Below are 23,759 nucleotides of genomic sequence, written 5' to 3' on the forward strand. Positions count from 1 at the left end.
ATTTACCTGTTTAATTATTAAAGTGATAAACACTGGGAAACCCAAGATTAACGACAACATCGCTCCGAAATGCCGAACGTGGAGTGTACAAGCCTTAAATCTCACTCATTAGATGATATGTCGCTTTTTTCTTCTTCTTTTTTTTTACACGACTGTAAACTAGGAAAACTAAAGTAATATTAAGACTATCCACCCACCTAATCGAATACGCACAACACAGTCTCTTATGACTCCACATACACTGTGGCTCATCACTTTCATGTGCAGCGGTCTGGTAAATGAAAGTTATCAATAAAAGTCAACCATCAACAAATTAAAATAAAGTCTCTACGGCATGTACAATAAATTCCTCTACCAATATGTGACTTGTGTGTTTTGCATTTTTATTAATATTCATTCTATAATTATCATCACAGCGTTGCCCAAGGCTCCTGGTATTCCTGTAGTGGAAGAGCGCACAGCCACAAGCATAACATTGGCTTGGGACTCTGGCAACCCTGAACCAATTTCCTACTACATCATCCAGCACAAGTCCAAGTACTCGGATGAGTTGTACAAAGAGATTGATGGCGTAGCCACCACTAGGTACAGCGTCGGGGGCCTCAGCCCCTACTCCGACTATGAGTTTCGGGTGGTGGCGGTAAACAACATCGGCCGAGGGCCACCCAGCGAGAGCATTGAGGCCAAAACTGCTGAGCAGGCACCCAGCACCGCACCGAGGCAGGTCCGAGGTCACATGATGAGCGCCACCACAGCGTTCATCCAGTGGGATGAGCCAGAGGAGGCCAACGGACAGATCACGGGCTACCGAGTCTACTACACCATGGATCCCAGCCAGCACCCCAACCACTGGGAGAAGCAGATCGTCCGGGGGTCTAATATTGCCACCATTCAGGGCCTCATCCCAAATAAGACCTACTATATCAAAATTTTAGCCTACACTTCAGTGGGTGATGGGCCTCTTTCTCCAGATCTTCAAATCATTGCAAAGACCGGAGGTGGGTTTGTTTTTAAATCATTAAGAAAAAAAAACGGCAACAGACAATGAATGAAAATACAAAACCGGAAAAAGGCTGCTAAAAAGTATCGTTGCTCTTAACCCCGCAATGAAAATTTTGAGTGTGAAAAACATTTTTAGCCAGTAATCTTAAGTGAGAAGGAGCGATTCAAATGCCTCGTTGTTTATGTCTCACGAAAAAGTCCTGTGAAGACTATCGCAATAACTCAACCGCCAAGTGGCGTGTGTGTGTGCACGCGTGACTCGGATGAGAGTGGATAGTGCAAGACACGACGAGTAATGAATTCATCTCTTCACTCTAATTTCAGTTCCGTCCCAACCAACCGACTTCAAAGGAGAAGCCAAATCAGAAACGAGCATTTTGCTGTCGTGGAACGCTCAGACGCAAACCGGACAAGAAAATCAAGTGACAGGATACGAGCTTTTATACAGAAAGAGAGATGACAAAGAGGAGGTAATTACTTTCTAATATTAAGCTATTTTGCTAAGACTTAAGAGTCCATAATGCTCCTTAACACATTAATAAGGTTCCAACCATTTTTGGGATTATTGTGTTTAATAATATTATTATTTGCCTACTTATCATGTTATTAGTCTGCATAGTTGATCTATCCTTACCAAGTAAATGCACGAATATGCAGTTGTTCCACTGTTAAACTTCTAAGATATTGTTTATTTCAGAGGTTTAACTATGGATATAACTGTTATTGGTAAAATCTGTGACTTCAGTGAGACAATAGCTCAAATTAAAGCTGTCTTAGTAAAACCTATCATTTGATTTTCCTTCTGTTCTGCTGTAGTTTAACGAATCTTATACACAAAGTGACAATGCCACCCTTTCCTCCCAGAAACGAGTCAGCTTTGAGCCGACAACAACGTACCTACTGAAGGACTTGAAGCCCTTCACTACTTACACTTTTCGGCTGGCTGCCCGAAGTAAACACGGAGTTGGAGCTTACACCAATGAAATCTCTGCAGAAACTCCACAGACACGTAGGTCTTCTTCCTTATCTGACAGGGTTGAAACTATCTGGGAAGGAACACATTTTCAAATGCATTCAAAGTTTTATGTGGGCCGCAAAAAAAATAAAAAATCGAAGATGTGACAAAAATGTCAGAAAGGTCCTTCTGAGCACAGATAAACCAAATAAGATTTTCCCCCCTTTAAATGTTTGATGCATTTGAAAATAGCAAAGCTGTAAACACTTAAAATGGAAAATCAGTGTAACAAAATCTACCTGACCATGCTGTATCCCCCTCCCCCTTTGAAAAGGTTGCATGGGCAGTGTACCCGGGGCTTTCCTGTAAAGTCAGGAGACGAGGTTATAAAAAAAACTGCGGGCTCTCCACCTTTGTTGTGCAAAAACAGACGTAAATGAATGATAAAGCCTTGAATTATTTATGTGAATGCCCACATCTGTGTCTCCTTTTTTTTCTCCTAAATGAAAGGGCATAGCTGGCCTTTAGGAAGCCTTGTCTCCTGAAATTGCATGTCAGCCAAAAAATAGGAGAATAGAAATGTTTTGGAGTCTGTCTGAGCTTTCTATGTGGCTACAACGGAGAGAACCAAAGCAACTTTTTTTTCCATTTTCTTCAAGAACTCTCACCTTAATACTCAATTCAGATTTGAACGAAGAGCGTTCATGAGTTTCAATATCATAGAAAGCTCAAAGCGAGTACTGCCTTTGTAGTTAGGGACATGTTCACCCGAAAGACCTCAGATTTATGCAGCTGGTTAAAATTGGGGGAGGGGGTAAAAACAAAAATTGGAAATGCAGAGAATTACCAGCCTTAGATTTCTTATAGAAAAATAAATGAATGTTTTTAAAAAGAAGAGGAAACTTCTGTGTATCTGACCTAAATCTGAGGGCTTTGAAAGACAAGGGCAGGGATCAGGTAGGTATAAAAGATCACAAGTTTTAACTTGGCTCAGATGATGTAGTAAATGATGTAGTTAACTTGGAAAGAACAGTGCATGCCAATGTTATCAGAATGTAATAAATCAGTCATGTCTCCTTGGGAAGTTCTCTGTTGTACAATCAGGCTTTTACCACAAACCAACAGGCTTCGGAAAGGTTGGTGACAAACACAATATATATTTTTTTCTATTTTTAAAAATAGTTACAGCATCAACCTTTATGTTTTTGGATTGATGGTAACTGCTTGCCAAATTTTTCTTAGTCTGTTTTAAGATGGTTTAACTTACATGTCATCTGAAGTAGGTGTAGCTTTTTTTTTCTTTCATATTTACGGGATCTAAGAATATTAGAATATGTGATTTTTGTCTTCTTTGTTTTTATAAAAAAATTTTTGTTCATGACAAAGGTAGGTTACATATGGTAAATCAGTCCATTTAATTTTCCCAGTCACCACCATCCATTCATCACGAGTTGGTACACTTTTGTGTTTGTCGTTACCTTTCGTTTTGCCTTTATTTGTGTATTCCACGTTTCACTGATTTAAAATGTTTTTGATTTACCCACGTGTCCTTGTGCTTTTGCCTCATTTTTTTTATCATTTTATTTCCCTCTTCTTTTTTTCCCTTGGTTTGGTCAATTCTACCATCATCACCCTGAAAAAAACAAAAAACTGAAACTCCTTTCAAAACACAAAATCCCCAAAAAAAAAAAAATCCAACCCAATGAATGGCCTCACCAAAACCCACCAAAACCAAACCCCAAAAAACCTGCTCCAAATCCAACCCGACAACCAGAACCCTCGGGCCCACCTCAGGAAGTCAAGTGCTATAGCCCCAGCTCCACCAACATCCTGGTAAGTTGGCGGCCACCACCTGTCGAATTACAAAACGGGATCATAACGCAATACGCCATCCAGTACGCTGCGACCGAAGGGGAGGACGCGACTACTCGTCAAATCGTCAACATCCCTCCGGAAAGCACCCAGTACCTTTTGGAAAACTTGGAAAAATGGACAGAGTACCGTGTGACTGTCACTGCTCATACAGATGTTGGAGCAGGACCGGAGAGCCTGCCGCAGGTCATCCGCACAGAGGAGGATGGTATGTGTTCGCTAAAACAAAGCTCCAGCTGCAATTCCAGTCTACCCTTCTTAACCTACCCTGTCAAATACTAACAGCCTTGCCTATATCTACAAACCCCCCTCTTCTCTTCTACCCTGTCTGCCTGCTTCTAATATGACTGTCGACACTCAGTTCTTTTAACCCTATTTTTGGACAATGCTTTTTTAAAAGAAAAGAAACTCACTTTGCAAAAAGCACAATTTTTTGGCTTTTTTATATCCCCCACCTCGTACGCTGCTCAATTTCAACACATGGTATGGCATTTTCAGCAGAAGGCCTCCAAACTTCCAGTCCCAACTGTCATTTTTGAAACTTTTACCGAATGTCATCGTATTTTTCACTTTTTTCTTTTTTTTTTGAGAACTTGACAAATTGAGGACAGTGGGCAAAACAAAAGGTGGAAGATTTTTTTTGAAGGCCATTTTTTAAAAAGTTTTTTTTGTCTCTCGTCATGTGATACAGTCATTTTTAACCCATTTTTTTTTCTTGCTCCATAGCCAAAATTCTTGCCGTGCTTCAAGCAGTCGAAACTCTTGAAGCCTCCTTTGGCTCCACTTTTCTATTTTGGCAAAAAGGCATTTTTATTCCATGTTTTTAAAATCCACTCTACCCATTTTTAATGTTTCGACATTAGGTCAGTTGTCAGACCTGTTTTTGCGGTTGGTTTTTACCCCCCCCTCCTTACCATTGTTGAAATATTGATGTCATGCAGTGCTTGTTGCAGTTTGCTGCACTTTTGTGATTTTTATTTTTTATTTTTTTGGTCACTGCAGCATTTTGCGCTTCGGCTTTGGGCGAGATTCAAAAAAAAAGAGAGAGAAAAAAAAGGGGGTGAAGGGGTTCTCTATAATTTTCACCTTTTTTCTTCTATCCCATGGTGTTCCTCCAGTTCCTAGCGGGCCACCTCGTAAAGTTGAGGTGGAGGCTGTCAACTCCTCATCAATTAAAGTGATCTGGCGTTCACCGATGCCCACCAAGCAGCACGGTCAGATCCGAGGGTACCAGGTGCACTATGTCAGGATGGTTAATGGGGAGCCCACAGGACAGCCAGCCATCAAGGACATCCTGATTGATGATGCCCAGGTACAACACCCCCACCCCACCCTCAGCCAGCCACCACATCTGAGACACATAATGTTTTTCTCACTCACAATTACAAACTATTGTTATGTAAGCCTGATTATTTATTCAGCTTAGTTGTAACTTGTTTTGCCACTAATGAGAATTCAGTTGGACACACAAGCTTGTTTATCTGTATATGGATGATCATTTCTGCTTTTGCTGTAAATATTCTATGAAAAAATTGTATTTAATTTATTTAGTGGCTGTAGACAAACACTGTGTGTGCATTTTATTTCCAGTGATTAGTGTCTATGCCTTATTTGTTGTCTCTTTTTCTCTCCATGTTCTGATCTCAAAATCAGTGGGAATATGATGATACAACTGATCATGTGAGTAGATCAACTTCACGAAATACAAATGTTTTCTGCTGCTGTCAACCTCTGCATGCCCGTACATATGTTAACTAATAGGTTGAGTGTTATTTCATCTTTAATAACTGCAGAAAGGAAGCTCATCTGAAGCTTACCAAACTACAAGTGCTGATGAACAAAACATAACATGAAATAAAATTTGAACTTTTGTAGTTATTTGTTAAGTAAAGCTTTTCACTGTGATCCCTGTCAAGTCACACATGCTTCGAGCTGAAGTATATGTGATGCAGCATGTCAAAACCAGGTCAAATAATAATACAGAGAAAATACAGAGAGAACCCCAACAATCAAACAACCCCTCAGAGGAAGCACTTGGCAACAGTGGGAAAGAAAAACTCCCTTTTAACAGGAAGAAACCTCTGGCAGAACCAGGCTCAGGAAGGTGCAGCCATCTGGTTGGGGGTGACGTTTTCGTTTATTTTTGGTGACTTTTTAACTTCAAGATGTCAAACTGTGTTGGCCCTTTGAATTATTGTGGTTTACTCATGTGCAAATGGATAAATAGTCACATGTAGTATGTTTGGAAATGGTTAAACTTCAGATAAAAACTCAACTAGGCTTAAAAGAAGCTGCTGATCAAGCACAATTCACCTTCTACAGACGGAAAAGTTGCCACCATCACCAAAGGGGTAAATCTCGCTGGGCGAACAGCCCGGTCACACCCCCAGCCAACTGCTGCTGCGCTCAGTAGGGTCTCTTCCTGTCAGCGAGGAGGGAGAGACGATTTGCAAAGAGCTGTTTATCTGACAGTGAAGTCAAGATAATAAACACTGGAAATATTGGAAAGAAAGGTTGTTCCTGATTGTGTTGTTGCTTGGCTACAGCTGGGATTCTCGATCTGCATCTTTGGCCAGCTGTTTAGCGTGCTGCCTCACATATGCTAAAGGAATGTGTTCGTGAAGGTTATTTTAATATCACATCCCACTTCTGTTTGCTTGCATCTGCATAATAACACATGAGCATCCTGCAACTCAAGTCTTGTGTCTTCACAGGAAATGATCATCACAGAACTGCAGGCTGAGACCACGTATTCTGTTACTGTCGCAGCCTTCACGACAAAGGGCGACGGTGCACGCAGCAAGCCCAAGCTGATCACCACCACTGGTGCAGGTAACGGAACCATCACTGCTGACACATCTCCACTTTTCAATGCTATAGTATTGCATCTAATAACAATCAAACTATTATGTAATATCCTAAGCATTATTTACACTTGTCAGTGAGCACGAATACAGCTAATTACTGTCTCATTAAGAAACAATAAGTCTTACCCACTGGTATGACATGGCAAAGCTGAAGGCACTTTTATTGTAGAAACGTAAACAGACAAAACAAAAAACCAGGAAACGCCTCTTGTACTGCGTCATGCCACACTAAAGACAGAGATAGCTGACTGTAGATTGACTAACACTGAATGCCTGTGTGCTGCAAATATTTCTAACTTGTCCCTTTCTCCATTGCTGCTATTAGTTCCTGAAAAACCTTGGCTTAAGGTCAGTACAACCAACATGGGCACAGCTCTCCTCCAGTGGAACCCCCCAGCAATAACTCACGGGCCCCTGCAAGGCTATCGTCTCCGCTTCGGCCGTAAAGATGTGGATCCTCTGACTGTTATTGAGTTCGCAGAGAGAGAGAACCACTACACAACCAAAGAGATCCACAAGGGAGCCTCTTACACTTTTCGCCTATCGGCGCGCAACAAGGTGGGCTTTGGTGAAGAAACGGTCAAAGAAGTGACCACAAACGAGGACGTTCCAAGCGGCTACCCTCAGAACATTAAAGCGGAGGGCGCCACCACCTCCACCATTCAGGTTAGCTGGCAACCTGTGCTGCTGGCAGAACGAAACGGGCAAATAGTGAAGTACGCTCTGCAGTACAAGGACATCAACAGCCCGCGCAGTCCCTCAGAACTCTTCATCACTGCCCCGGAGTCGACAGTCATCCTGGATGGCCTTAGGGCCGATACTACTTATGATATTAAAATGTGTGCCTTCACCAGCAAGGGCGCTGGTCCCTATAGCCCAAGTGTCCAATTCAGGACACAGCCTGTGGATCAAGGTAGGACCAGTCCCTGAATTTTTTTTAGGCCTTTCCCTTTAAAAAAAAATAACAATAACAAGCCGACCTTTCCCTGCTCTGCCCTTTCCAATCACTTCCCTAAAAACCTCAAAAGGCAGAAGTTGTCAAAGTACGGAGTCAACCCGAAGACTTTGGTTCTGACATACTGCCCTATCATTAGTCTCTTTAATCTAACAGTCATTTAAGAAATGCACGTGGAGTAAGTATGTACGTCTCTTTGTCTTGTCAGTTAAGCAAAGGTCAGTCATTAATTTTAAGAGCTGGTGGGTAAGAAGGTAAGAGGATAGTGTTGAGTTCAGAGTAGCACTGCTGCTTTCAGCCTGGTTTAAAGAAGGCATCAGGTAAGCAACGATGTGGGACTTCTGTCGGTAGATTTGTTTTAAAAAAAAGAGCGAGAGGATGTTTTGTGTCTAAATCACATGCTCCCCCTTTCTTTTAGCAGTGTTTGCAAAAAATTTTCACGTGAAAGCTGCCATGAAGTCGTCGGTGCTGCTGACATGGGAAATTCCAGACACCTACAACCCTGCTCAACCTTTCACTGTGAGCATTGCCTAGCTCAGTATGGCACTTTCATATACACGCAACACAAAGCCTTGTAAATACTTGCAATGTACACTACATTAGAAATCATGTGGTATTCTACATGAAACCTCAAGTGAATCATCCTTTTACAGATCCTCTACGATAACGGGCAGAGTGTGGAGGTCGATGGGAAGTTAACCCAGAAGCTAATCACGGGTCTTCAGCCTGAAACTCAGTACTCTTTCCTCTTGACCAATCGCGGCAACAGCGCGGGAGGTCTTCAACACCGCGTGTCCACCATGACGGCCCCGGACGTCCTCCGCACCAAACCCTATTTGGTCGACAAGACCAACTCAGACGGTATGGTGACTGTGGAGCTACCTGCAGTGGAGACTTCTGAGAGAGTAAGGTAAGCAGAAAAAAAAACGTGCACATGTGTTTTCCTTTTATTTTTTGATTCATTAGTACTGCATAGATCAGAAGTATTGTTTTCAGTCCCGAATTGAGCTCCATCAGTGAGATACAATACATCCATTGCAGCTATGCAGTCAAACACATAATAACAACATAAGCCAACAGATTAGCTCGGAGCAGCGTTCCTGAGTCAACTCTGAATTTCCTGACCTGGGTAGTGTATCAAAATGTGTCTTGTTGGATATTTAACTCGTTTCCCACATCCACATTACTGATTTGTATTTCCTACTGTTGCTCTGTGAATGGAAATAAACAAGTTAACTTGATAGCTGACCTTGTCAGGGGTAATTCTTCCAAAACAGTCATTTATATTCATCCCTGCATTTCAGTGTAATATCCACTTCACCTGAGTCATTACACAGTGGAGCACCCCGGCTCATTTAAGCACACTCCTCTAAGCCCTATAAAGTCTCTTACAGCCTTTCAACAAAGCCCAGGGTTGTCAGAAGGCCAAGGATCACATCCGATTGCAGACTGAAGCTCCAAACCCATCTTGGGGTTTTCTTTATTCCTTTTTAAATCGGTGGTTACATTTGGACCACTATCTCCCACGCCAGAGCTTAAGCTAATTAGTTTCCCATTAGCTGGCCACACTGCTATCCTGGCTAATGCTAGCTAGAGCAGCGCCCAAACCAGGAAGCCCAAATCTGGCAGGAGGTCGTTATCTCTGTTGCCACCGCGATGAAGAGATGAAAAACCCATCTCGCTTTGCTGAGCTCTCCTAATTAGCCCACAGGGGGCCTAACCGAGGTATAACCATATTGCCTGACTTCAATGAACATGCTTGAATTAATGCAGAAAAGAAATCCCTGATCAGATGATAAGAGATCATGTAACTTGCTAAAAGCATGATTTTAGTCTCTTTGCACTGTTTTCTGGTCAGCAGACTACGCTTTCTAATACGGACAGACACCGTTGCCGTGGCTCTTCTTGCTGTGTTGTTTATTCCACTGACTCCACCCAGTCCAGAACAATTTGTATTTATATAACACTTTATATTTTGCAGGGGTTATTATATTGTGGTGGTACCTCTGAAGAAGCAACGCACCGGCAAGTTTTTCAAACCCTGGGATAGTCCTGACGAGATGAATTTGGAGGAGGTATGCTGAAAAGGATGATTTGGTTTTAATTGTCATAATTGGTTATAATGGCTATAATTTTTTTTTCTTTTTATCTCCTTATTATACTCGGCTTCATAACGAGCCCTATAAACTTTGCGCACATGCAGCCCGCACACGTCTTTTCCTTCAAACTAGGAAAAAAAATAAGGGGCTGGGAGAACAGCAGATGAGTCCCGCTGATTGACGCAAATAGCTGCAGAGAGCACTGTTCATATGGAAATGAGAACATAAAGTAGCCATCAAGTGCACTGCAAACTCAAACCCCTATCCCCACCTCCTCCTCCTCCTCTTTATGTCTGTGGTAATTACCTGAAGAGCTGCATCAGGCCTTCATGTCTCTTCTCATTCCAGGCAAAGCTAGGCTACCTGCATATCCACAAAACACTTGACAACTTTTATATTTAGCCAGTCAGGATAATTCGAGGGGGGTGAGGGGTGGGGGGTCTGGGCTATGCATTGATGTATGTGTAAGCAAATGTTTCAATTCGAGGTGGAACAAGAAGAATAGCACTCGCAAATCGAATCTTGATAATTATACCTCAATTTTTAAATCTTGAGATGTCGCACGTGTCTGGAAGGCTGAAAGAAAAACACGCGGTGTCTCACCTGGTATCGGCTTTCCAGCTCATGCCGATGTGTCTGTAGCCTTGACCGATTGGCCAAAAGTCACCCCTCTGTCAGAATTTATTTGTTTGTCAATATTGGCACTCACCTTTTCACAACTTTTCCCAAGGGCAGCTAGATTTAGCTGTGTTGACAGGAGAGATGATTGAAGACATTATCGGGCAGCACCAACAGCCCCGCAGCCAAAACAGAGCACACACAATGAGCGCACCCTCTCTAAAGTGAATGACAACCGCGCACGCACACGCGCACAGGCCGTGGATATGCATTCAGACGACGAAACAACTAGCCAGGCCCGATTAGCATAATTATCATCCGCGCTTTGTACCAGAAATTTAAAATCTGATGGCTCGTACGAAGGGCACAGTCCTTCAGCCTATTAGAGTCACAAGCGCTAAAACTAATCGCCCAAGGAGGCAACAGAGGAGTGAAAAACGGCAAACAAATAAAGCACAAATTAAACGTGAATTTGAACATGTTGCTAATTTAATCTCAATATATATAATCCAGCTCTACACATCTTTCATTCGAACTGAAGGCAAAGAATTAAAAACGCATAACAGAAGTCGTCAAACACAGAAAACTCTTCTCTTCTATTTGTCTACATATTTCATCAAAAAATCTTTCTGATGCTATCAGCAAGAGAAGAATAATTGAGCTGTTTTGAATTAATTTGGTGTCTTTTTTACTGTTTGAAGCTGTTGGATAATCCTCAGCTGTTTTATATGCTGGAAATCCACACAATCTTTTAATCTGACAATCTTTTGTAGTCCAAAAAAACACGAAATAAGTCATTGATCTTTTCTTGTAATGTTCCGGCCTTTTTTTTTTTTTTTTGCAATCAGCGTTTTCAGCTCAGCGATCAGGGGAAAAAAAGAAGAAGAAGAAAAAAAATCTAGATAGAGATATTTGGTTTGTGTGGATTTGTTTTCATGTGTGTACTGGAACGTGTGCCTGTGTGTTATCAACTGTCTGCTTCTCACTCCTCACTGTAGCTGCTGAAGGAGATAAACCGAACGAGCAGGGGCCTTCGTTTCCAGAGGCAGGCAGAACCCAAAGCCTATATCGCCGCTTACTTCAAAGACCTGCCCAAACAGTTCACCCTGGGAGATGGAAAGATCTATGGGGACTTTGAGAACAAGCAACTTCAGAATGGCCAGGAATACATCTTCTTTGTGCTTGCTGTACTGGAGATGTCCGAGAATGTAAGTCTACCCCGCGATACTCGAGTATAAGTTTTCTTCCCATTAGGAAGCCCCCTTGCTAGTGATTTCACATTCTTTGTTCTTAAAATAAAAAAATAAAAAGCAGCTGTCCGTGTTGGTAAGCAGAGAAGGTTAACCGTGCCGCGTCCTGGCTGAGGGTTGGAGCTGGCTTCTGGTCAGATGTGTTACTCTGAGTCCTTTTGAGGCGTTGGACTTTAAAACTTAAAGCTGCAGCCAGAAGAAGCTGACCCTTGCTGCTTTAGGGAGAGAAGCCCCTTAAGACCTTAGCTGATCGCGAGAACACCTCGATAACAGCGCTCCTCTTTAATTGCATCCAGTGTGCGGTCCGCCTTATCTTCGCTGCTGCAGCTAGTGTGTGTGTGCATTTGTCTGTCTGTACTGAAGACCAGAAAGCTGCATGATTAGGCAGCTGCAGGCAAGATGATGGAGTTGATGAGCTGCAGGGTCTATAGTGCTGCCTCACACTCTCTCCACTAACCCTGAGTTCAGGTAGAGCAAAAACGATAATGACGGACGGAGGGAAATCTCTAATTTGCCCACTGAAGCATATATTTTCTTCCCACTGGACCTTTTTTTTTAATCTTCACTTGGACTGTGGAATAGTTCAATCAAGGCTCCAGTATAGGAGAGATACTAAAGATAATTCTGATTGGTCAAAGTCCGGCTTAGAATGAACTACACAGAAAAACTTTGAATTGGCTTTTAATATGTATTGTTGGTCATGTCTGTCTTCGCCAAGATATGCTCAGCAGTGGCCGTATATTAACTGAAGGTTTGCAGTGCTGCTTTAAATACCTCAGGCACCCAAAAATAGGTCTAGATGTACTAGCCCGCTCTCATTCCCAGGGCGTCAAATACTGACGCTTTGTCAAAGCTGCTGGCATCTAAAAGACACGCATGAGGTGTCATTTAGCATCAGAGAAAAGCGAGAAGGTCCTTACCCACATATGGAGCGTGTTAGAGACCACTCTGTGGATAAATGTTATTTTTAACACCCCCTAACACTTTTTTTTAACCAACGAGAGTTAGAGTAAATAGAAGCGGAAACAAAACAAACTGTTAAATCCGGATATAAGAGGGTATCAGACTGCGTGTAGCACATTTGACACCCTGGAAAGCGTTTAGATTGGGTTTGTTGTACCCGCCAACACTTTTGATGTCGAAATGATGCACAGAAAACTGGACAAACCTTTCATTTTTTTTAAAAATGGCGCGTATTTCAGAACATTTACCTTTAATTTGTTTTTCCCTGGCTCAGATTATGTATGCTACCAGCCCCTACTCGGACTCGGTCATTTCAGCCGACATCGATCCCCAGCCAATCATCGATGAGGAGGAGGGCCTCATCTGGGTGGTGGGGCCTGTGCTAGCTGTTGTCTTCATCATATGCATCGTTATTGCCATCCTCCTTTACAAGAGGTGAGGATTTAAAAAGCTAATTAACACACAGGGAGCACAAGCATGAGAATCCAATTCAGAATATACAGCTAGCTTAGCGTGAAAAGACAGACTAACACGCAAACACGTCAGACTCTGATACCAACGCACGCTAATGGGGTTGGCCTAACTTCTGGCGCCATATCTCTGTATCTAGTTAGCTGTCAAACAGCTAATGTTAGGGATGTGTTTCTTAGCAAATGTCTGTGATTAGCTAAGGCAGTTAGCCGTAGCTTTAAACTCCACATTCCACTGGAAATACCAGCTGCATACAAAGCCAATAAAGAGCCATGTATTTTTCCCCCTTCAGTGTAGGTGGGAAGTCACTGAACTCTATTTCTGTGCTAGTGCACATTGACTGCAAAGGAGACGGTATAAAACAATGCACTAATGTACACACGCTTTACTACATAGACCGCATACGTGCACTTTAAATTCATGTCATCTATAGTCACCGAGCATTCAAGTGTTACCAATAAGTATTTAAATGTATTTTAAAAACCCCACACATGAATTTGCAGTTAGCACATTTGAGTGCAGATGCTAAACGTAAGAATGTAGCTAAAACCATAAGGTTCATTGATCTTCAGACAAGCCGTGACTGTCAAAGCCAGTTGCGCGCGCATGCACACACACACACACACACACACACACACACACACACACACACACACACTTTTAATCTCTTGTAAGTGAATTCAAGAATGCAGCTACCCAAGCTGTCAAGGCATGAAGTGCAGTCGCCCACGATCCTTCAAACAGACACGTGCGTTGACTGAAAGTTAATCAGACACGTCCCTCCGCCCCCTGCACGCACAAACACACACTCTTAAACCCATGTAACACTGTAAAAAAAACCACTTGCTGTAGTGCATTTTCACACTGAATCAAAACAGCCTCTTTTTATTTTTTTGCATAAAACCCCCTAGTGGTAGTCAGACCTCGTGCTGTCACTGCTCATCAGTCAAGCGTAGGAGGGGAGAGCTTTGACTATCTGCTGCATGTCACCGCATGTGTGTGTGCAGCCTTTGAAAGGCCCTGGGGCCTGGGATAGCTTCCCAGCCTCTTCCTTTATCCCACTACCTATTCCACGGGAGGGGGGACTCAGCTCTTGATCCAGGCTTTGACCTTATGCTGCCCTCCTGTTTTGCCGGGACAGGCACATATTGAAGGTGCACACTTACACATCTACACACTTTGCTATCTTGTCCCTTCTCACCTTTTACACAAGGCAGATTTTCTGCAGTGTTCATTCAATCAAATGTCCAGGCCTAAGCAGAATTTAACAGTAGTCCTCAAGGTTTAATTTTGGAAGGGTAAGATTAGTAACTGAAGAGTCAGCACAAGCCCAAATCACATAACAGTACCAATACCGAAGACCAAAAAAAAATCCATCAATACTATCAGTGTAATGTAAAGAGGTTTAGAGGTACAGCTTTATTCTGGCTCTTGCATTTTATTGTCCTTGGCATTCGTTCATATAAAATTTGAGATAATACAAAGGTGACTTGAAAGTGAGCATGGACTGCATATGCGGCTGGCTTTGGTCTTTCCATTCGTGGCAGGCAGATTTACACATCGATTACCCAGCCAGTGTCACTGCCACATTAGGGAACATTTAGTGCATAACCAGCATATATTTCTCTTGTCAAGATCAATTTTTATGTGACAAAAGTCGCCTCCTGTGCAAAACAAATGGAAACAAGCATGTTCTGCTGAGCTATAGGAAAGGGCGCGGGTATGACGAGCAGAGAGAAACAGAAGTCAGGGCCAACTAGGGTTGCGGTGCGATCGCAAGCAAGGTATCCTCATCAGTGCTTTAAATCAGTATTATCATTATTGTTAGAGTCATATCACATTAATCTGCCTCACTGTAGTTTCATGTGGGCATTTAACACATAGAACAGAAGGGCAGTGCTCATTTGTGTTTGTTTGATTTTTAAATTGGTGCTTAACGTTACTGCGTTTGCAGAGATGCTCATTTATTGCTCTCTCTGACTTGCAGCAGTACTACTACTCTGTTTTCGTGTGCTTGGGCCACAGTGTACCGTATACATTACAGAGAGTGGATATCTCAGTCTTAACGAGAGCACATCCACCCCCGCTGATGTTATCGTTATTAGCGCTGATGTTATCGTTATTAGCGATCTCGCAGGGGGGGACGACAGGATGGTCGGACTGCCGAATCAATAGAGCGCGATCGTTTTGTTTTAAATAAAACAAATTTGAACGCTCTTATGTGCTTGACTTGCACACATTCATCCGAGATCCTGATCCCACTTGAACGTGCCGACGTCGTGACTTTAATAAATGCAACAGTGGTAGGCAGGAGAAGGCAGACACAGCAATTAAGAGTCAAGAGATGACTTTTATGCTCGAACAAGAAGCAATCAGCTGAAACTGCTTGAAATAGCAGAGATACAATGTACAAATCTTGGATGCACCTGGGAAACTGTAGCATTTGAAACAAAGAGCCCCAAGGCTGCATAATTGAGCATAATCTCTGAAGTGAAGCATCACTAATCTCGCACGCGAAGCAAAAACTGAGATATGATTGGTATCGTTTGTCTCTCATGCAAGCCAGCCATTTACTTATTCTAAGGAAAAGTTTATGGCATTCTCGAGTATACAAAGTCAACGGTCTTACCACCTAATGTTTTGTTGATATTTCTTTTCTTGCTCACCAATGGAGCAGCAAGCCGGACAGGTAAGAGTGAGAAAGAAATAGATAAAGACCTAATTCCTTTCAAAACCCTTTTTTTCCCCCCTCGTCCTTGCTGTGCATATGATACCTAAACCTATAGAAACTGCTGTCTCTCATTTGGAGTTGAAATGACCTGGGAAGCATGTTGCTTACATCTGCTGTGTATGATAGGAGGAGATCAAAGCACAAGCAGCTTGACCTTTCCAACTGCTAATTAACTTTGTATTCGTGGTGCAACATGGCCCCCTAACTTGCTTCTTTTTTAAAGAATGAACTACATTTACATCTGTGAAAGTGGCACTTGATTCGAGAATCTAACAAAACTAAAAAGGGAGTGGAGCAAGTTTTCTCTGAAACAAAAAACACTATCAATATATAATGTAATGCACTCTTAAACCAACCCCAGCTACAGCTTCCAAATTACTAAAAAGTTGTATCCAAACCTTCGCCTGACATTAGTAGTGAAAAGTGAACAAAAGGTTTTGCTAAAGGTAGTATTTACTGTCTAAGGGCGTATTGTACTTGATGGCTTTATACTATAACGTGATGTTATTTTGCCTACCTCTTATAGCCCTATGTACTACAAGAATGTAGCCCTGTCACTTCCTTAATTATATATGTGCCTTCATTATTCATGAGACTGCGAGGCAAGCTTTGAGGTTACACAATAACAATTAAGAGTTTTGAGTACAAATTAGTCAAATAATCTCCCGGAATTAATTAAAATTGACAATTTGCTCCACAGAAAACGAGCCGAGTCTGAAGCTAGAAAAGGTAGTCTCCCCAACAGCAAGGAAATGCCACTTCATCATCCCACTGATCCAGTTGAGCTGCGACGTCTCAACTTCCAAACACCCGGTAAGTATCCCGAACGATGCCACATGTTGTCGTCTTGGTGTGGTGTGAATTTAAGACTGAGGATGTCAGTGCTACTGAGTGCTTGCTTTAATTAATTCAGCTAGCCTAATATGACCTCACTGTAAGAAAACACATCATCTTTGCAGTGAGATTGGCACAGACTGTGTGAGCAGTTTGCAGGTAGATAATGGACAGGTGCTTGAGAAGACACAGAGGGTCAGCACTGACACGGGCCTCCCTGGAGACATTTCTCAGGGAGGAAATGGAGAGGCAGAAATGTGAGCTTGACAGTTTCATGACATCTGTCATCTTCCTCTGCACCTGGGTTATCCAGGTCATTCAGACCTGTCACTCTGTAGCGGTGTAGTCCTGTTAGGACAAGGAACATCGCGGAAGTTGAGCAAAATACAGAACGTCCGTGTGTTTCATTCGGTATGCAGGCCATAGGGATACGAAAGCGGTGACAAGCTGTAAACAGCGATGTTTACTCGCGCCGACCTTTAGTGCTGAGGTGAGCGGTCGCGCCGTGGCTCAGTCGTGCGGCCGTTTCTCGCCTCGGGAAAAGACGGGAGTCACAGTCCATTTATCGCCTGGAAAGGGACAGGTGTTCAGAGGCTGCCAATAATGCCATATTTTTCAGGTCGGCTAGTATGAAAGGAGGATGAATTATCCCCGCAGGCTCATTTTTGCTAAAGATTATGCATATTTATGAATGCTCTTCAATGATTTTAGGGGCCATTACAGAGTGTTTCATCCCAGCAGAGGGGTATTTTTCCTTTTGGCTCAGAGTGATCTCAACTATCCTTCCACTATTTCGCTCGCCTCTCAAGCCATCACTTTTCCCCCCAAACAGCCTTTTTGAGAGCTGATATCTTGGCTCAAAAAGGGCCAAACATTTCTTTTTCCTACCACCTGACCACTTTCTCTCAAGTCCTGAAGCAGCTTCTACATTAGACCACCTCTCTCCCCTACTCTCTCTCAGCTCTTTACCCCGTCAATGGACATTTTCATCTTAAGGACGCTTGATGTTTGAGCGACAGTGTGTTGGAAAAGGTACCTTCATTGTCCCCCAGTGGTGGAAATGGATTTTGAGTAGTGGGTTGCAATAGAAACGGCCTTTTCCGTCTTTCAGAGAGACGCGAGAGTGGGTGGGAAAACGCTGCAGCTTCCATTAGCTAATGCCCACTTGTGCCAGAAACCAAAATGAGATATCACCTCTGCAGAGACAGACTAACACCCAGCTGGTGTGTCATAATGGCACATAAATTCTTAAGGAGTCTTGTTGAATTTTCTTTCATCTTTTTCCCTTTATCTAAGCTCTTAAATATACTGACACCTACACATAAACTATTGCATTGCTATTATACTGACAAGCCTCCACGTAGCATGTTCAATACGTTCTCACCCCAGAGCATCAAACACTAGAGCAAAAGAGACAGGACTTTTAAGACACTTGATGAGGCAAAAATCTGCCGATATTCTTTTTCTTTCAGACACATAAAATATAAGCAGATCCCCTGACGTTTCGTCTGTGTATTGATGAGTTCTTGCTAAGATAGTGTGACACTGCAGCTTAAAAATAATCTTGTTGTACTGTCACAAAAAGCTACTCCTTTAAGCTCTTCTAAACTGCTCAGATTAGCGGGTTGTTTGTAGCGTTTCAGTTCATATCAGTTGTACTTATATAGCAGCAATTCACAATAACATTCCCCTGAAGGTGTGTTATATTGTAAGGTAAAGGCCCCACACTAATAGAGAGAAAACCCCAACAATCAGATGGCAGACTATGAGCTAGCACTTGGCAACAGTGGGAAGGAAAAAGTCCCTTTTTCAGTAGTGTAGCCAACAGAGAGGTTGCTCTGTGGTGGACAGGCTATCCACATAGTTAATAGGGTGCTTCTCCAATCTCTTCTATAGTTTTTTAACTTTCATTCATCAGCTGTTATAAATGGCGATATCGGTGTATCTGCAAACAGGTAATATCAGGCGATATATATCAGCAGGGCAAAAGTATCAGCTTTAATAAAGTTAGTTATCTGCTGTTATTTTGCATTGATCTCTTGATGCACTGGTTGCAGCAACACTGGATCTTAAGCAATGACGATGCTCACATTTGCAGAGTATGGTACCGACATAAGTTAGCCTGCCAGGAGATAGCGGTTTGTATCTCATTTTGGACTCTGTGTTGCTTGATTTCATTTTGCTTTTTACTTGCTTTATGCTTCTTAGTTTTCGATACCATAAAGAGAAAGAGATTATAGTTTGGATAAATGTGTGAAACCCCTCAACAAACCCTGCAAGTCGAAAAATGTGCCGCTTCCAAAGGCTTGTTTTAAAAAGGACATTATTGGACAAGCTGGGAATGAATGCTTGGTCTAGCTATCGTCATAAGCCAGTGTCGTCTCACTAACAACAAAGGCCACCTGTGAGACACAAAAGCAGAGTTTGAGGGAGGATCGAGAATCAGCTGATACATTACAATGCCGGCGGTCAAGTGTAAAAACAGTGGCAAATAAAGCGCTCGCAGTGATTTGCGATTCTGTTCCTCGTATGCTTTCTTATTTCCATGAAATAAGCATGGTGGCATAGCAAAGCTTCTGGCATGGTGATTTGTATGTTACTAATGAATGTCCCATTTAGAAAACACATAATCATGCAGCTCCCTCTTGTCACATTTCAATTTCTACCTTCTCTTTGTAAAGACAATAGTCATCACATTGCTCTGACGTCTGCAATATATTTAATTCCACCGCCGTTTCCTCCACAGGTTCAGGTGCGCCCAGTCACCCCAGTAACCTCCATTTGTCAAGTTAGTTGGTCTCGATTACACATTTGACACGACTTGTTTTTGGAATACTTTTTTTTCAGCTTTAACTCCTTTCTTTTCTTTTTTTTTCTGCCAAGCCTTGTATCTCCATCCCCATCTAATCCATCTTATGTTAACGCTATATCATCACAGGAGGCGGAGTTTGAAATGACAGCCTTGAAACCATGTCATCACTCAAAGCAGACGTCAACATCTGGCCTAACATTGAATGTCTTTTCGTTTTGTTTCGTTCTGTTTGTTTTGGGATGTTCGTTCGTGTCTGTGCTTTAATGTCATGCTAACTGTCCACTGCAGCGTGAATAACGTTCTTCTCTCTCAGTAGGGAGAGGTCCCAGTGGGGGCAAAGTGTGCTCGGTGACTCCTCATTGGCTTCTGTGCCCATATTCTCTTTACCAGCATGGTCACTGCTTTGAGTGAACAAACTAGCCTAACAACGATCCGCTCTTCCATTTTCCCTGTTGTAACCACATGCCGCTTATCTAATGATTCACCATTTGCTTGTGCTTGGGTGATGCCCTCTCAAAAGACTTGGGGACTGACCTTGGGTCCAATGTGATTGGCAGGTATGGCCAGCCACCCTCCAATCCCTGTCATGGAATTAGCGGATCATCTGGAGCGCCTGAAAGCCAACGATAACCTCAAGTTTTCACAGGAGTACGAGGTGAGTGTCGGAAAATTCCTAATGTTGATTGAGCTCTGTGAGTGTGAGTCAGCTGCTTAAACGGCAACTTTTTGGGGGAGTGTTGGCCAAATCACATAAATTTACTTAATTAATATTAAATTAATGATATTTAGCTGCATGTGTTTGGTGGCTGGCTTGCCGGTAGGGGTGTTGGCAACTACTTTCATCACCAAACTAAGGCTTTAGGCTGTTTGACATGTCAACACAGGTATAATTAATAACACTAATAATGGCACATTCCATTTCTAGTTCCAGGACCCTGCTATTGTGCCTGCTGGCTCAGTGACATTGCTTCCCAAGGCAGCTGAATGGGTTATTAATTTCATTAGTAACACCTGTGCTTTTTTCCGCTTTGACAAGTGTAAGCCTACATGACTAAAATGTCACGGCGGCAGCCACAACATATATCATTTTATGATTTAAAGGTGAACTCTCGTCATTAAAAATTATGCTGTTGGTGCTTCCAGTATCTAAGTGGGTGGGAAAATAGATAGATAGATAAATGATATCCTGTGTTTGGTGGCTCATTTTGTCACCCAATATTAATTTATAATGAACAGGGCTGAAGGGGTGTCTCTAGTCTTCAGCTGACTCATCAGATTTCATCATCCTCAGTCAGACAAACTCCAACTCCACTGTTTTGGACTGCAGCTAGCAGCGCTGGCTCTGCTCTGCTGTGAGCTGCAGAGCTACTCTCACCAGAACATGGAGTCATGGAAAACTGGCTCATGTGCGACTCCACCAAGATCACCGAGGTTACAGAGCAGCATGGGCTACCATCGCTGGCTGCAGTTTATACGTTGTAGTTGGAGTCAGACTGTGGAGCATAGCAGGCCACAATTAAGTACATAACAATGAACGTATTTGCAGAGAGATGCCTAAACAAAGTTAATGATAAGAACATGTTAATAGAAGCCATAGCTGTGTGTCTCCTTGTATGTGTGCATGTATCAATGCTATGGAAAACACTCCCATCTAAACATTAACTACTGTCACCTATGCATACTGACCATGACAATCATCAGGATAAAAGTGCATTAATGAACAAGTGTCATGCAATCAGGCCTTCGGGTTCCCTTACCTGCTGACTGTATTCAGGCAGTTGTAATTGTTACCTGCGTATTGCCATGTAGATGAAATTACACTGGCAGAACACTCATGGTACCTCAAAATACATGCAAGCAAGAGGTGCTTTCTGTACGAGATATGAACGGTCACCTTTTCCCTGCCAATTTCTCTCTGCAGGTCCTTCAACAACTCCAAAATCTATGAGGTCACTGCATGGGTGCCTGCCAAGCTGCCCAATCATTATTGCAGCTTAAGTACATTGAATTCCAATTTCATAGTGCTTACTCGAGAGCAGTGGAAAGCAATTTTGCGAGCACAATGAAATAAAGATTCCTATTATGAGCAATGTTGCAGCCCACTGTTTCAACATATTTTGATAAAATATCAGGCTAAGCCTGCGGTTTGTCTCCCACATATTTATGCTTAGGTGATTTCTGCAGACAAAGAACTCAGTCTTAAAATAAATTCCCATTGGGCTTAAATGTAAAACACCAAGTTAATCATACACACCTCTGTAATATTTGTTTAACCCTAAACTGCTTATATGTTTATACTTGTTAAAGATAAAGAAACTATGAGCAATAAATTGCACCAAAATGCCAGATTTTGATCTTATTGATCAAAAAAGTACGATCATTCTCATATTTTGCTATTTTGCACTTGGTCTATCGTCGCCTTCATTGGAGATTAACTCAAAAAAACCAAAAATCATTAATAGCACAGGAACAATATTTTCCTGTTAATGCGAAATGAAACTCTATCTATCATGTCTTTATGTTTTCCCTTTGTCATATTACATTTTATAGTTCATTTCTCTGCAACAGGGGACCGTTATCAAGCCCTGCTTAACAAATCTGAAGGAGGGCCTGGATATCAAAACTGAACTAGTCTCGAGTGTAGCGCTCTACTATGAGCCATAAAATCCTGCTAATCAAATAAGAAAAGCTGATGTGGACACAAGCAATTTCCTCTGTGACCAATTCAGAATGCATTATTTTGTTAATCTAATCTTTTATATCTAGAGGTTATTTCATGCCAAAAACAACACAGTTCAAATAGTTTTCCCACATTTCTGTTTTAACATTTGCACAGCAAAAGAGTGAACTTTGTGTCCAGTGTGTGTAGACACCCCACTTTCTAAAAAGGCTATTGGATAGTAGTACCCAAATCAAGTATGGGAGATTAAATGTGTGGGTAAGACTGATCTATGGACTCAACAACTTCACATCTTTGTGTATGCAGAGCGGGTGTTGTACTGTACGCACTGGAATAAAGTCCGTGTTCCACACACATGATGTTAAAACAGTACCCTTCAACCTTTCAGCATCCCCGGTCTAACAACAGCACCAGACGTGACCTCGAGCCCCAGGCACACTCTTAAAGCGGTTTATTTAAACACCCGCATAATGTAATAGATATGATTTTCATTTTCACTCGTTGTGAGGTGAAATGCATTTTTCAGTGGGCATTCTGACAACACGCGCTAGGAATCGCCAAAGAGTGAAATTCAATCTTGTTTTACGTGCCAAACGGAGCCAAATAGTTTCACTGCAGTCACAAAACAAATATCTTCTCTCTTACAGTCCATCGACCCTGGCCAGCAGTTCACATGGGAGCACTCCAACCTAGAGGTCAACAAACCAAAGAACAGATATGCCAACGTGATAGCCTACGACCACTCCAGGGTCTTGCTCTCAGCTATTGACGGTATGTCGCCCACCTACATCCTCGCTCCTAACTGCTGTATCGATTCTGCAGATAGCCGGTGCAGCCTCATCTTTGGGACCTCGGGAGTGCAACCAGACTGTACTTTTAAATTATATTCCTTCACGAGCATGGCAGCCTGCTTATTTGTTTTGATACCCCGGGTGCTTGCAAAGAAAAGGGAAAAAAATGGCCTCGGGAGAAAGAAAGAAAGAAAGAAAGAAAGAAAGAAAGAAAGAAAGAAAGAAAGAAAGAAAGAAAGAAAGAAAGAAAGAAAGAAAGAAAGAAAGAAAGAAAGAAAGAAAGAAAGAAAGAAAGAAAGAAAGAAAGAAAGAAAGAGAAAAAAAAAGGCACTTCTGTCTTAAAATGCTGAAGCAAGCATTCAAATGAAACTAAACAATGACCCACAGTTAGGGATACAAGTGTGTTTCACCGGCATTTGTTTCTTTGCTGCTTTATTACACTTCAGGGTTACATTTTGCATTAAGCCGAGGCCTGTTTTTAAGCAGAATTTGCACGCTGAATCCAGCATACACACACAAGCGTGACTTTTTTTGTGCCTTTTTTAACCTAGTCGAACTCGACAAACTCACAACGACCCACAAGCTTGCTGGTGCTGATTTAGTGCAGAGTTATACAGAAAGGACTCATTCATGGTTTTGTACTTTCAGAGTCGAACTTGAGCCCATTACAGGCTCGATTTGAACCCCACCAGTACGCTGCTCACTACATTAAAGACGCGTTGCTCACGAGTTTCTAATGAATGAAAGCACATTTTGAAATGGACAGTTAAGTGCCGACTCCTTCACCACTTTATTGGATTAAACACAACTTCACATACAGCTATTAATTAAGCATTTCCACTGAACTGCTCTCGGGGGG

At 42.3% G+C, this 23,759-nt stretch overlaps 1 protein-coding gene across 35 annotated transcripts in view; it reads left to right on the forward strand.

Annotated features, from left to right (window-relative positions):
• The window catches only part of ptprda (protein tyrosine phosphatase receptor type Da), a 426,095-nt gene that overhangs the window by 383,468 nt on the left and 18,868 nt on the right, over positions 1-23,759 (forward strand). For 11 of the 35 annotated variants that reach the window (XM_085451392.1, XM_085451399.1, XM_085451397.1 and 8 more), the window contains 17 exons: positions 417-998; positions 1,327-1,472; positions 1,867-2,011; positions 3,732-4,037; positions 4,948-5,141; positions 5,483-5,509; positions 6,544-6,661; positions 7,022-7,609; positions 8,070-8,170; positions 8,305-8,561; positions 9,633-9,726; positions 11,367-11,576; positions 12,856-13,016; positions 16,484-16,596; positions 19,364-19,405; positions 19,987-20,084; positions 22,757-22,880. In XM_085451392.1, the coding sequence (XP_085307518.1) occupies positions 417-998; positions 1,327-1,472; positions 1,867-2,011; positions 3,732-4,037; positions 4,948-5,141; positions 5,483-5,509; positions 6,544-6,661; positions 7,022-7,609; positions 8,070-8,170; positions 8,305-8,561; positions 9,633-9,726; positions 11,367-11,576; positions 12,856-13,016; positions 16,484-16,596; positions 19,364-19,405; positions 19,987-20,084; positions 22,757-22,880 (3,306 nt within the window). The remainder of the gene's footprint in view (positions 1-416; positions 999-1,326; positions 1,473-1,866; positions 2,012-3,731; positions 4,038-4,947; positions 5,142-5,482; positions 5,510-6,543; positions 6,662-7,021; positions 7,610-8,069; positions 8,171-8,304; positions 8,562-9,632; positions 9,727-11,366; positions 11,577-12,855; positions 13,017-16,483; positions 16,597-19,363; positions 19,406-19,986; positions 20,085-22,756; positions 22,881-23,759) is intronic. The other 24 variants (XM_085451414.1, XM_085451417.1, XM_085451415.1 and 21 more) reach the window with 9 other exon arrangements.

Source organism: Copadichromis virginalis, linkage group LG3, assembly GCF_057382275.1.
Source record: "Copadichromis virginalis isolate Kocher_CV1m ecotype Utaka linkage group LG3, C_Virginalis_male_GT1.1, whole genome shotgun sequence".
Taxonomy (NCBI): Eukaryota; Metazoa; Chordata; class Actinopteri; order Cichliformes; family Cichlidae; genus Copadichromis; species Copadichromis virginalis.